Source organism: Drosophila simulans, chromosome X (assembly GCF_016746395.2).
Source record: "Drosophila simulans strain w501 chromosome X, Prin_Dsim_3.1, whole genome shotgun sequence".
Classification (NCBI taxonomy): Eukaryota; Metazoa; Arthropoda; class Insecta; order Diptera; family Drosophilidae; genus Drosophila; species Drosophila simulans.
Window position 1 is genome coordinate 14,801,603 of NC_052525.2, and position 14,626 is coordinate 14,816,228.

A 14,626-nucleotide genomic window follows, 5' to 3' on the forward strand; every position below is an offset into this window, starting at 1 on the left:
GAGAGAAAGGGAGAGGGCGAAAGAGCGAGAGAGAGAGAGAGCGATGGAGAGGGAGAGCGAGATTACTTGGCCATGGACCCGGATCCGGACCCGGGTCCAAAAACCCGTAGCCGTAGCGCCGGGAGTCGAAAGTGGAAAGTCGGGAATAGGGATTCCCGGAGTCGGGCAGCGGGATGTGCTGCATTGTGGTTGGCTGGGGCTAATGCAAAATTCATGTGGGCAGTGCCGATGTCGCTGCCAGCGTTAACTTTACCGTTAACGTTAACGCCACCGTCAACGTCAGCATCGAAGGATATGGCCATGGAATCCGCCCGCAGAGCCACCCACATCACCAACACACCCTCTGCTGGCCATTTCATTAGGCGCATAATTTGTAATTAATAAAATTATTCAAAGGCGACCAAAGGATGCTAAGCTGTAACTTAAAGCTGAGGAAAAACGTCAGAAAGAACGGAAATGCTTAGTGTTAAAGAAATGCACAAGTTCAGTTATATTATGAACACAAAAATGATATTATTATGAGCTTGAGTTTAAAGGCTTTAGTTAAAACCGAAATGATTCTCAAATTATTTAAATTTAGCCTTTGAATTCTAGCTAACAAAATTATTTGCTATTTATACATTTTTGCACAAGTTTTTGAAATATTGGTCGTATTAAAGGTTACTCAAAAAATATATATTTTGAAATATATGCCATTAAAATTGCAATTTTAACAATTTTTAAGTGTTCAAAAATATATGAAAAAATTTATATATTTGAAGATTAGAATATAATCTGAACAGGAAATGCTCGTATTTTCTGATTAATAACTTTAAACATTTTTTATAAATCGCTTATATAAAAAACCAATGTTTTTTAGATGAAGAGAAACTTAAATTTCTTCCAGTGCATAGGAAACAATGAATCCCAGATACAAAACTTTGGAGCCAGAACGAGATGGCAAAGCGAGTATGTATGAGTGTGTGGGTGTGGCATGCCACATATCTCCACCTCTTTTTCGGCCAGAGGACAAATCAAATGCAACAACAGAAGGCAATTTGCAACGAAAAGGATACAAATAAATGCGAGTAGCTAACCGGAAAAATAGGAAACAATTGCACTGCTGCCAAATTGCCAAATGTTGTCTGCATTGATTTCCTTTCCACTGCAACATGTACATATATGTATGTATATCCGTGTAGCTATATAGAAACATACATATATATATGTATCTGCTCTGCAGCAGCGACGAACACCGAGCATCTCCCACACACATATCCTTTTCGTGTGTGTGTGTGTGTGTGTGCATAAGGACGCCATTTTAAGCAAGAAATACTCTTGAAAATGCAAAGAGAGTACGGATTTGTCCAGTAAGTTGGATATTAAATTTGGTTGCTTAGTTGGAATAATGTTAATTAAAATGTAAGCACATTTACTGGCATTTAACATGAAAGATTAGCTTAAATAGATATGATTTAGTGAGGATAATAATATTATATTTAACAAAAGTACAAAATACCTCATGAACTATAAGAATCTACGTAAATGTTAGATCTTCCATGGCTAAAATGTAATTTAATCATATTAAACAAAACTTCTTAAATGGTATTACATAATAAATAATAAATTGAATAAAAGAATTAAGCTATCTATTTATGACATAAAAAGAAATAAGAGTATTGAATTGCCGCTGAACGGTTTTCTTCCGAAAATCCGTTCTTTTCACTTGCTTTAGTTTTTTCTCTTCGACTTGGGTCGCCAACTTCATGATTTATTAACAAATTTGCGAACAACATTTATTTATTTGCCGTTTGTTGATAAACATGTGACTTCGTTTTCTTTTCGTCTCCCCTACGCTCTACCGCCGTCTCACTCCCACCCTTTGTATTTCATTGCCCACTTTCTTTTCTGATTGTTTACGCGCAAATGACCTCATTATATATATAATGTAATTTGTTGTTGCCACACTGGGTTCCTTTTCTCTATTTTTTTTTCCATCTTGTTTTGACATAATAAAGCGTTTTTGGCGCAATTTGTTGTATCTATGTCTCTGTTTTTTGTTTGTCGTCTGTCTGCCAGCTCGCTCCCTCTGTCTCTCTTACGCCCTCATATCGCCCTCTCCCTCTGCGTGTGCATGTGTGTGTGTGTGCGCGCGCTTTGTTATTGTTCATTAATTTTTAAGCATTGTTAATATAATATGGCGGTGACTTCTGTCACCGAACACGAACAGATGGAGGTGAATCTCCTTTTCAGGTGGATCACCCACTTTTCACTCCGCCGGAATTCGTAGCATACTTTTCAGGGCTTCCACGTTGGGATAGGTGCTTAAATTAATGACCAGCACTTGGATAAGTTAGCTTACGAAACTAATTAGCAAATCGAATAAAACAACAAAAGTTAGATAAACAACACTTGAGAATTTAATTGGACGTTTATTTTTGTAAAAGTAACATATGGCAATATTTTGCATTAGCTAAGTATAAGCTCTGCGTTCAAATCTCTGTGAGTTCACTGGAAAAACTCCATTTGATAACATTGGTTTAATATTACACATATGCAAGAAGTGGGTAGTGCATACCCCTGAACCTTAGGATCCATGGAGGTATATGTCGAGGTTGGGCTATTTCTACGATCCGGTTGATTAGGGATGACTGTGGATATGATGATTTCGAAACGATTTCGTGTAGGATATTTTGAATGAGTTGCGTGCCAGTGTTATTGTGTAAAATAATAAATCTGGAAGCGTTAACAGATCTCGCTGTCCTCTACTTCTTGCGCTTCTCGACGGGCTTCAGGATTTGGAAGGAGCACATAAGTGTATTGTCCACGGACATCATGGCACCAGCATTGTCAAATTCACCGCAATAGTTGGGAGCGGAAAAGAGGGTGACCAATTGGCGCTTGGCGAAGAACTCGTAACCATCCTCGACGACCTGATGGGCACGACAGATCAGATCCAGATCGTGCTTCTGGAGAAACTTGACCACCACCTCGGCGCCAAAGGTGAAGCTAACGCCACGGTCGTTCTCGCCCCATCCAATGGTGTCCTTGTCCGGATCGGACCACAGCAAGTCACAGAGCAGTCCCTGATCGGGCACATCGGTGGGACGCATAATACGACGGATCTGCTCCATCGAGGTGAGATCCGGACTCAGTCCGCCGTGGCAGCAAAAGATCTTCTCGTCCACAATGGCCACCACCGGCAGACAGTTGAAGCAGTCCGTGAATGTCTTCCACAACTTGATGGTATATCGTCGCTTGCACTCGTCGTAGAATCCATAGATTCTATTAATGCTGGCGCACTCGTGATTGCCGCGCAGCAAAAAGAAGTTCTCCGAATATTTGATCTTGTACGCCAACAGCAGGCAGATGGTCTCCAGCGACTGCTTGCCCCTGTCCACGTAGTCGCCCAAGAAGAGATAGTTAGCCTCCGGCGGATAGCCGCCGTACTCGAACAGACGCAACAGATCATAGTACTGGCCATGGATATCGCCGCAAATCTTGAGCGGCGCCTCCAGCTCCAACAGTATGGGCTGCGCCAGCAGTATCTCTCGTGACTTGAGGCACAATCCTCGTATCTCGCCCTCCGACAGCTGCACATTCTTGCCGGGCCGGGCGCCACGCACCTCCAATAGACGGGCAATTATGCTCTCCAGATTGAGAACCTCCGCCATGGCCTCGGTTTTGGGGGCCGCGGCTGCGTTGTCCGGGCTGGATAGGACAATCGTCTGGGACGCCGTTGGGGCTGCTTGTCAGGGACTCACCCTGAGATGGCGGCTGGCTGGAGAATGGAACTGGATCCTCGGCGGCGCTGGGCTACTTGGGTCACTAATTCGCTTCTTGGGTGCAGCTGCGTTGCGCTCACTTCTCTGCAAAATTGATGTCTTGATGACCTGCACTTGACGTGATTGGATTTGTGAATTTTTCGATTAACTGTGCTTACCACCAGAATATAACCGAATGGAATTAACTGTTTCCCCTCTATATATGTCGGTGAATTGTTTAACGTTCAGTGTTTTTTCTATTGATCCTTTCACAAAACACGCCTGATGAAAATGTAGGAAAAAATTCTCGCTTTGACTGTTTTGTTTTGAGATTGCAAAATGAAAATTAAAAAGATTGACAGCTTGATTAGTGTTATCGATTGAAATCGATTACCGCACCTTCTCTAAGTTCCTCCTAGTGGTGTGCAAAGTCCAGCTGTTGCAATTTGAATTCTAGAATCTGGACATTAGCCCTCCTGCTGCCAATGGTTCAGCGTGCTGCACTAGCAGTCGTCTTTGGATTGCGTTTGTCCCGATCTCGCTTTTCCGGAAGGTAATGACCATTGAGGTGTGATACACGTGTGCTTTGCACTTTTCACTGAACCGCACTTAAATACGCTACATTCACGCTTGTGGGGCTTCTTAAAAATTTTAAAACAAATTTTGATTCGGGAACGGTGACTTATACTTTTTCAAAGACTAAACGAGTGAAAAATCGACGACAGACAAGTCAGTGACTACATCGCATTGTTCCAGTTCGTGTTTCATGGGAATGAAATGGTATAGTGATTTATCAGAAACTTTTAAGATAACAAATATATATCATACAAACGCATTTACTTGTATTTTCTTCGTTATCTGTTCTAAGTTTTGAACTAAATTAGAGGATACCTTAACCATCCTTATAAGCTGTCTCAGCCCTCGAGTTTTCAGTAGCAAGAAGATATTATTTAAGTTCGTCACCCCTCGAAAAGTGCGCCGACCCTCGTCTGACCCTCGCCCATTTGTTCCTATTATCTCTGATTGAGTGGAAAACTTGAAGTTGCCGAGTGCCATTTGCCGTGCACCCCGCTTTTAGTATATTGTATATATATGAGCTTATTTCGACGGATTTGCCGGCTAGTGTGGCCACTAATTAGCTGCAATTTGTTGGCGCAACTTGAAAAATGGCAGTGTAAACAGGGAATTTTCCAGTGTCCCAATAATGAGGCAATAACCCCGCATTTTTCGCCCATACACATACCATATATATACATATATATATATATATAATGGCGAGCTGTTCGAGCTGATTGAACTGCTTTGTCGGCTGTTGGCGAAGGGCTCCACTGTACAGTGTGTATCGTGTGCTGGCGCACCGCAAAGCAAACATTCAAACAGCAGCGGCATCGTTTATTTTGGGGAAACAAAGGACCTCATTTTCCCCCATTTGTTTGACCAGCAAGGCAGCAAGGACAACAAGGACAACAACAAGCGGCCAAGTTTTATAAATGGCTTGGCCATTGTTGTGCGCCCGCCGCTGTTTGTTGAAATTAATTGGTGTTACACAAATGAGTAATTTTCAATGTACATAAATATTTGCACAAATTGCAATTTGTGTTGTGCGGCAGGGGATTGCCGGTGAGAGGGGGGCGGGGTGGTCAGGGGGGCGCACTCACTTTCGAGTGCTGTTCAAATAACCATTTTTATTGTCAAGCGCTAATAATTTCCACAATGAATAATATGAACGGCAAGCATCTGTTATTATTCCAAACAAATCAAAACAAGTGCAGTGTCGAAACGAAAGCGAGTGGGCGGAGTGGGCCAAGTCTCCTTGAGTGCTGAGTCCTGCATCCTGGCGTGCGTCCCACCCTTCGCTGGCATCCTGGCCACACACAAATCTTCATAAATTGCAACTGCCGGGGCGACAGTTTTGGGAATTGAGACAAAGTGCGAGAAGTGCCTGTGTACCGGGGGCGAAATGCGAAAAGGGGTCGCCAAATGGGAAAATGATACACTTTACTTTACTTATTTTTACACACACACACACACGCACGCACACGTACGCACATACGGAAAGGACACCCCGTCGCACACAGACACAATCAAGGAGCAACAAATTGCCGCATAAATGTGGGGTGGTTCGCCACGTAATAGATTTTATTTTATTTTTATATCCGCCAGACGCGCTGCCAGCGGCCAACTTTTTTCCTACTTCTCGTTGTTTTATTTATTTATTTTTTGTTTTTTGTTTTTGGCAGGGGGTTGCGATTCATGGCCTTACTTACTTTTACTTTTCACATTTTTACCTTTTTACCTTCTTTTTTTTTTGCCACCGCCCCTTCGATCACAAGTAGGTTTAGCGGATGGGGAGGGGGGCGGGTGGTTGAAGGCAGCTAGATTTCACGGGAATTCCCAGGACATTCTGCACTGTTCGAAGGAACAGCATCCCACATTCATTGTCTCTAACTAACATGGAAAATTTGCCATGAACTTAAGCATATTTATAACGAGAAAAGTGCAAGTTACAGGTGCTCTGTTATATTTATGAATTTATTGAAATTATGAAGAATATATATATATATATATAGGGGTAAAAACCCCATTCATATATGTCTCATAAGTTATAACTATAAAGTTAACTCTTAAGTTATATATAAATTAAATGAGATAAACTCATTATAAATGCTGTTATTTCGAGAGCAATTCAGTGTTTTTCTTTTACATTCTATAAAGCAGTTTGTCTGTTAATTTTCCTTGCCATTTTCCAAACTCCTTGCAAGTGTATCGACTTTCCACAGACGACTCATAAACTTAGTCGATCAACAATACTCACGCATACACTGCAATAATTTGCCGGGTTAATGGCAACATATTGTCGCTGGCTCATCATGCGTGTGAGCGGAAATAATAGCGATGGCGAAGCGTGGAAAACCAGCAAGACCGCGGAGTTTTCCCGCCTCCGGCGACCACCTGCCAACGTTTGCCGCCCACCCCGGCTTTAATTTTTGCTCGTAATTTTTTACACATTGCGGTCCCAGCTTAACGGCTGCCCAACCGTCTGTTTTCCGGCCCGCCCAACTGGGAGACACCATATCCAAGGGGGCGGGGAAGAGTCCGCCCAGCCATACCCAACCACCCTTCACGGCGATTGGGTTGCCTTCTTTCACATCACGCACACGGCGATGGAACAAGTGCAGCGGCTCAGGTGAGGAGGGAAAAGCGAAAAAGGGGGGTGGGAAAACACTGGGAGAAAAGATGCACTATGTTGTATAGTGTATATTGTGTTATATATAGTATTAAACTGAATATTAAACTATGAGCGTTTTAGTATAGCCAAGAATTGAACAAGATAATATCAGCTGACTATTTAAATTGGGGTTTAATTAAGTTAACGATTATAATGATAAATTTGAATTTGTTTATAAGAACTATGAAGTCAGGAGCAGAAAGGCAGAACTATTTACTAATTATACTGGAAACTATAGATCAGATAATAAATACTATAAATAATTAAGCTAGAAACTAAAGAAATTGTTAAAAACCATCTTTAGATCAAAGTTAATTGATTTCAGTGCAAGTTGTGGGCATTTTCTTGCAGTGCAGAGGGAAAGTGGCAATCACACGCTGCGTCGCCAGTCTGTGCAATAAAAACAACAACAAAAAGCACAACGACACGCTGCACACACACACACACACACACACACACGCATAACACACAAGGACACGAGGGATTCCACGTACGCCCATGGGTGTGGGTGGCGGGGGGTGGTAATAGAAATTACATACAAAGTAGCAGGCGCGGAGGCACAGGTTTCCTCAGTTCACCCGTGTAATTCTCCCCTGTTTTTCCCTTTTTTTTTTCGTCAGCCTGCACTTCCCCTCACCGCACCTCACCACGGCCCCTTTCCCTTGTTTTTTTCGGCGGTGCGACATTAATATGTAGATGCATTAAGTACATTATCCGGGGTTACAACCTCCGGGAAGCAGCAAGGAGCAACCAGATCCGGAGTAGCGCACGCAGCCAGCATCCAGAACTTGCTGGTGCTACAAAGGTATGGTGCAGTGGTCGGAAATAGGTTATATAGATGGGATATATATCAGATATATGCTGCCTGCTATCATCTGTCTAAGAAGTTAATCTATTCATATATATGTGTATAAGAAATACATGAGATATATACCTATATTTTGTAGATAACCAAATTTTAGTAACTACACATATGTATATGGAATGGTAATCTCCTAAAATCTTCTTGTTCCCATAAAATATTTCACAAAACATCTAATATTAATTTTTCGTAAATTTTTAATTTTATAACAAAACAACACTTGTTGTTACTGAAGCATGTAGTGATTTTGAAACAGCGAATAAGCGTCCAAAATCACTGATTCAGCCCACTGTGCACAGTGGCGGGGTCACGAAGGGGGCAAGGGAAATATTATGATTTATTTTTATTATGGCGGGTAAAGTGGTCTTTACAAGCATCAAACAGGGCCACGCCAATCGCCCACAGACGCGCCGAGTAAAAAGGCAGTTAGTTGGTTTAGGCCGAGCAGGATGCGGAGAATGAATGGGCGGCGGAGGACGACATCCAGGACACCGGGAGCTGGGGTGTGCCGAGTGGCAGGAGGGTGGCGCACAAGTTGTTAAATGGACGGGTGGATTTGCACTTGCCGTGCTGACTGTTATCTTCATTTTTGCTTTCAGTTATATTGCCTGGGAATTCCTGTGGGAGCTGCTTTGGGCACGGGATCAGGGATCAGGGAACAGGGAATCTCCCTCCTCCTCCTCCGCCTCCTCCTCCTTTTTGGCTAAAACAAATTGTATGCCCGGCACGGGCATAAAAACAAGCGGATCAAACAGCCGGGCAGGTGGAATCGCAATGGCATGGCATGGCCTCATGGTGGTGGTTGGATTTCCTTCCATCTTGTTGCCGTCGCCGGGAACAGGAGCCGCAAATCGAAAAAGAGTGTTCACGGATTTTCCATCCTCGTTGTTTTGACCGTAGCTCAGGCTCATTGAAATTGCATTAATGTTCCGTTTGGCCTGATAGCTGATAGCTGGATAGATAACCCCTCGTCGAGTGAGCATCCGCATCGAAAAACAGGAACCTGCCACCCCAAAGTTTCATTGTTATGTAATGGAAATCTGCGTGTATAATCCGCCCCTGATAAGATGGGCGTACGGGATAAACTAGTTATGGCCATTAATGCGATCAATTTGCTGCTCACTTCGGTGTAAGTAAATAAAAGTCTTATTGAAAAGCAGTCGGCAAAAAATGGGCAACATATTCGCCGCGACCAACAAGCCCTCGTCACAGTTGTAACTGATAATTGCCAAGTTCTGGTGTTCCTGGGCGTTTCGATTCCTACATCTACATATGCCATATATTACCGGAATCATCAGCGGGGGGTTGGAAGTGCGGGGATTGTGGGTCAAGTGATGCGTTGATCTGCATTTTAAGCAGGTTAACCTGTTAACTGTCACAACCCTTTTTTTTTTTGTCTATCTACTCGGACCCATCTGGATGTTTGGTGATTGGGCAGTGGGTTTAACTTAGTTAGATCCGATTTATCAAGTGGCACGCAAGTGTCGACAGATGTTAAGTTACATCTTAAGGGACTCTGCACTCGGGGAAATATCAAACCCATATCCTTAAAAAGTAGTTCTGGTGCCAATATACGTTATTTACTACTAGTAATAACTTATTCATAGCCAAAAGTAGAGGCGTTTCCATAGAATATGTATTTAGTAAGAAATAAGCTATGTATCTTTATAGGTTCTAGTAATTATATTTATCAAAAATCACCTAAAATAGTATCTGCAATGGTTTATCTAAGTTGCTTGTTTGAAAAGCTTTATAAAGTAAAGCACTTAACCGCATGAGAGTGACAGTTTAGGTCTGATTGTTTAAACTGTGCACTCCTTTGGCTTTCCGTCCATAGACTGTGATCCGATTGTAATCTGCAATTTGGCCAATCAGTCGATTAGGGCTAAAAGCGGTTTCTCCCGAAGCGGGCCATTAAAAATGTATGAGAGTGCAGGGAGAAAGTGCAATTTGCAGTCGAAGTTCTAATGCGCCGTTGCGTGTAATTGTTTGGAACTATTAGCTGGCGGCGAGGACGAAAAGGACGCGGTGCCACCTGGCGTATGAGCAATGTCCGTATCCGTATCCGTATCCGTGTCCGTTTCGTGGCGACGCTGTCCTTTTCTTTTTCTCTGCAATTCCCCCCAAACCGAGAAGTCCCCGTCTTTCGTGTCTTCAATTGTCTTGGCCATAAAAAAGACGAACACATACAGGTCCTAAATAATTGATGAAGAAAAGGAAACTAAATAAATAAATAAATGGAAACATCGGGGGGAAAGTGGAGGGAGGCTTGGCAGTTGGGGGAGTTGGTAAATTGTCACTGGATGACACAAAGCTTTCTGCACAGCGCAAATAATAAAATAAATAAATGAAAAAAACATGCTCGATTCGCAGACAGACATTGAACTTTCACCTAAGCAAAAACAACGGGGACAAACAGCAACATGACCAGTCGGCCACTAAATAAAGTTAATGCATTAATAATCATAATTTCTTCAATATTTCATGAGTTCATTGTGGCATACGCTTGTATACTTTTTGCGGCCCATCCAGTTGGTCAACATTAAATATGGTTACACATTTAATTAAGTCAATCACACGGAATCGGTGATAAATGACAAGGTAATCGATAAGCGGACAATGCTGCTGATGACCGCACGATAAGCAATATGCAATAATCGATAATTGGGCAATTTGAACGATTTCCTGGTTGGAGCGAAATGCCCGTCACTTTTTTTGCTTAGCTCTACATTTTTGTTAACTTTTCAGCGACAAGAAGTTGCAGTTTTCCAAGTGAAGTCGGAAAATACAGTTCAATGCACGCTAAACTATAGTCAAATGCCTTCCGTTTGCTTTGTAATTAGAGTTTGTTAAGCAATTTAAGGCTGTTAAATTGCGGTGATTATAGAACTTTAAATATAAGTGGGCTACTTTGTTGTTAATTTCAGCGCAATAATGGATTTGCTTTTGCAATAGAAATAGGAGAATAAATTGACTTGAGTTTTCAAACTTAGTTCTAGTTCTTGCACATAAGGACTTTTTTTTGATATTTTAATTGGTTTTTTTTGAATGTTTTTTTTTTTGGTTTTGAATAGCGCACTCTTTTCAAGACAAGTTCAAAATTTTACCCGAGGAACTGCAATCATAGAGGCAAACACGCATTTCATCAACACCCGGAATATGCGTTTGTTTGGGCTTCAGCGGGTATCCCCCGAAGGTCCACCCTAAAGCAGCCACCCTAGTTAGCGGTAAGTTGTTTCTAATGTGCACAAAAGACAAATATTTGCTGTTGTCGCCTGTCGCCGCTGGAAAAATAGTTGAAGCCAGCCGGAAATGGTTGTGGATATGGAGTTTTCGATTGCGTGTGGAGTGGCAATGGTGAGTTAACGATATTTACAAAACAATATGACGACCGCAGCAGGAGGGGAAGGGAAGTGAAGGCCGGGCGGGAATGGAGAGTAAAAATCAAACAGGTGCACTAAATGAACTCGGTATGATAAACCACTTGTGGTTGAACTCCAGGAACTGGGACCTCGGCCAGGCCCCCTCGGTGTCCTGCAAGTATCCTGGCCCCTGTATCCCTTTGGGCGGTGCGTGCTCGGAAAAGGACTCAAAGCGACTCAGCTCGATTCGTTTCGAGGGAAATTGAGCCATATGTTGCGAATACTAATGGACAGGATATGCCCCGGCCCGGAAGTGTGTAAGTGTAATTTAAATTGAATTAAGTGAGCGAGGGTTGCTTGGGCATGGCCTGGAAAATATGGACTAACCAGATCGGAGCATAAGTTTCGGACCGGAAAAATCTGCGATAAATGCCTGCAAAGTGGGCAGCTCCGTAACCAGAATCCCGACTCCAGCATCAGCACCAGCAGCCCGAAAATTTCATCCCAGTTGGGCGCTGAAATTGATAATGGATATTTTGCCGCCGCCGCCGTAATTGTTACAAATGTTCTGACAACCTGACAACAAACCCGCCCCTTTGCTAGCATTTCGAGTTTTTATGATGGATATGATTATTTTAATTAGCATTATATTTACTCTTGTTTACCCTTTTGCCGCCGCCTCCCCACATAATTGGCTTTTCATATGCTCGCAAAAGCCGAATTTCAAATTCCAAATTCCGAAAACCGAAAACCAGTTGGATAACCAGTAGAATTGCTGTTAGCTGTTTGCTGTTAGCTATTTTCCTTCCTGGCTCGTAAATTAGTTTAATTTAATGAGTTTTGTAATGCTCCTGCTGCTGGGGGCCTTCTGTCTTCTGGCATAACGATTATGACACATGTTACCAGAGTTTCTGACAGCCCACCTCTGCAATTCACTCCTCCATCTCGAAAGTTTCCACTTGAACGGATTGGGGGAGGTGTGCCATGCGAAAGGATTTTGGGACTGGAAGGGGGGTCCAGGTGGTTTTATAAGTAGCACCGAGTTAACTACGTAGCTGCCACAATTAGCTGGAGTTCGTAAACTCGGGCTGACAGAATTTTACCTTTGAAACCATCTATTTTCAATGGTAAAACTGGCGAGGAGTGTCCATCTAATGAATTATGCAACGATTTACTATAACTTTGGACCTAGAAATAATTCACAAGACCAAATGCATTAGGCGTTCATTGTTCTCTCCTTTACGTATGTGAATAATCTTATTATTCTTGTGTAAGTTAATATTTAAAAAATTGAGTAAGTCATGGAAACTGGTATATAATATTTGTTAATAATAAGTCAGAGGAAAATTCCCAATTAAATGTCGGACCAAAGGGACATTTGGCTCATGGAAAGTTCGTGGATTTAATGGAGTTGCAGGATGAAATCCCACTAAAAGTAGAAACACAGATCGATCTAAGGAAGATTCCTTCAAGTAACGTAGCTACTACACCAAGAACACCTGGAAGAGTGCGCAAGGATGCACCGCGACATGGCTGAGCTTCTCTAGGGATTGGCATATATTAGACAGGAATTGTGCCAAATGCCGTCGACTTGATTGGTCAACTAGCAGCGCAATTAAAAAATTCTTTTCGATATGCCAAATATTGGTGAACGCTAGTCCAGGTGTTTCCCACTAGGTTATTCCCACATGGACAAGTAGCTCTCCTTCGGGGTCTCCATATTTCATGTGCGACTGCTGACCGGCGGTTGGGTGGGTCAGTTGCCAAACTTGTTTGCGGTGGACACAAGGTGTCCAGTCTCCCACAGAAGGGTTACGTCTAACCTGGACTTGGATGTCCTCAAGTGCTACTTTTCCAAAGGTACCATTTCGAAGAGCGTTCTTAAACTGGGTCCTTTAAGCTTGCTAGCAAAATGAAGTGAATTTTCATACTAATCTTTATACTAAAAATTCATTTCTAGCCTGTCCAAATATTTTGCATCCTCCACTTGCTGTTGCGATTGTTATTTGAGACTTTTGATTTCTTGTCTCTTATTAATAAGCCCGTTTAGGGCGAAACCCTCTGGCCGGAAAAGCCAATTTGTTAACAATCGAATCGCAGATCCCGCGTGCGGGAATTATCGTATGGAGTTCTGTTCCGGGGTGTTCCCAGTTCCAATTCCTCCGGAGTGTGGGTGATTGATAGAGTTGGCCGGCACCTGAGACCGAAATCGAAACTCCCGAGTGCGTCGCGTCGAGTGGGTTTGCCGAAAATTAAGGACAGCACGCGCTGGCAATTGGGAATGGTTATGGGTTATGGGCTATGGGTTATTGGCTGCATGTGCAGCATGTGCTCTATGTGCCCTATGTGCCTCATGTGCCAGGAGGGAGTCGAGTGGATTATTTTGCCTACGGACGATTGCCGGCGGTTGGATGGGGGTCACGACCACATCAACCACCACCGCGGACGGCGGCGCGTGGACAGGGCGCACTTTGGTCATGCTCGATTGTGCCGAAAACAAGTGGCAACTTGGAACAGCAACAGTAGCCACAGCAGCAACCTGAGCAACATGCAACATGAGCACCAGCCGAACTATGAACAACTAGCTGCAGGCTCGGTGGAAAAACAGTAAACTGGACAGCAAAAAAAAAAAAAAATAGAATCGAGGAAGGAAGGAAAACAGGTTGCTGGTGTAATTTGATTACAATCAAGTTCTAATAGAGCAGCAGCAAAGCGGCAACCACCACTTGGGCGCTAACCCCCTTTCGGAAGGATGAGGAGAGTCCTTTCGGAACGCCCAGTTCGAGTTGAAGTACAATACAATTAACGACACGAATCATGATGTGCTTACCTGGCAAACGACCGTCACGTGGCACGTTCCCAGAAGGCTTACACGTCACAATTTTAATTTTATTAAAGAAACATTTCAAATTAACCGCACACACACACACAGGCACACACACAAGCACAGTGTACGTGTGTGCATGTATCTGTAGGTAGACATGCGTGTGACCATCGAAAACGGAAATTGGAGTTCTCGGCTGTCCCAATGCGACAGTTCCGTTTCCCTTTGCCACTTTGCCCCTTTCCCCCTTGCCCGCTCTTCATTTCCGATTTCGATTCCGTTTCCCTGCCATTAATAACCCGCCTCATCAGGGAGTGACTTTCATAATTTGCAGCATTCTAGACATTGGCTAATACCCCATGTCCGACCTGTACAAAAACCGCAGGAAGGGGCGTCTTGGTTGGGTTCAATCAACCGTTGGACTACCACTTCCGGCGTAGAGTTGGTCCTAAATACTTGTACTATGCTTAAGAACAATAGATAGTCTTAGCTGTCCTGGCTAATCAAAGCCAGAAACATGGGCTTTTCACATGGGTCTAAGAGCTTTTAAAGTGATCTATGGAAGAAACCCTTTAACCAAATCCATGTTGTACTTTAATGTAATTT

General features: G+C 43.1%; 2 protein-coding genes across 14 annotated transcripts in view; both read right to left on the reverse strand.

Annotated features, from left to right (window-relative positions):
* The window catches only part of LOC6726013 (inhibitory POU protein), a 28,381-nt gene that overhangs the window by 6,000 nt on the left and 7,755 nt on the right, over positions 1–14,626 (reverse strand). The window lies entirely within an intron of this gene.
* Positions 2,392–4,485, reverse strand: LOC6726014 (serine/threonine-protein phosphatase alpha-3 isoform). Its single transcript, XM_016172551.3, has 3 exons — positions 4,143–4,485; positions 3,923–4,059; positions 2,392–3,848 (listed from the first exon to the last, which is right to left on the reverse strand). The coding sequence occupies exon 3, from the start codon at positions 3,651–3,653 to the stop codon at positions 2,745–2,747; it is 909 nt and encodes a 302-aa protein (XP_016039394.1). The 5' UTR covers positions 3,654–3,848; positions 3,923–4,059; positions 4,143–4,485; the 3' UTR covers positions 2,392–2,744.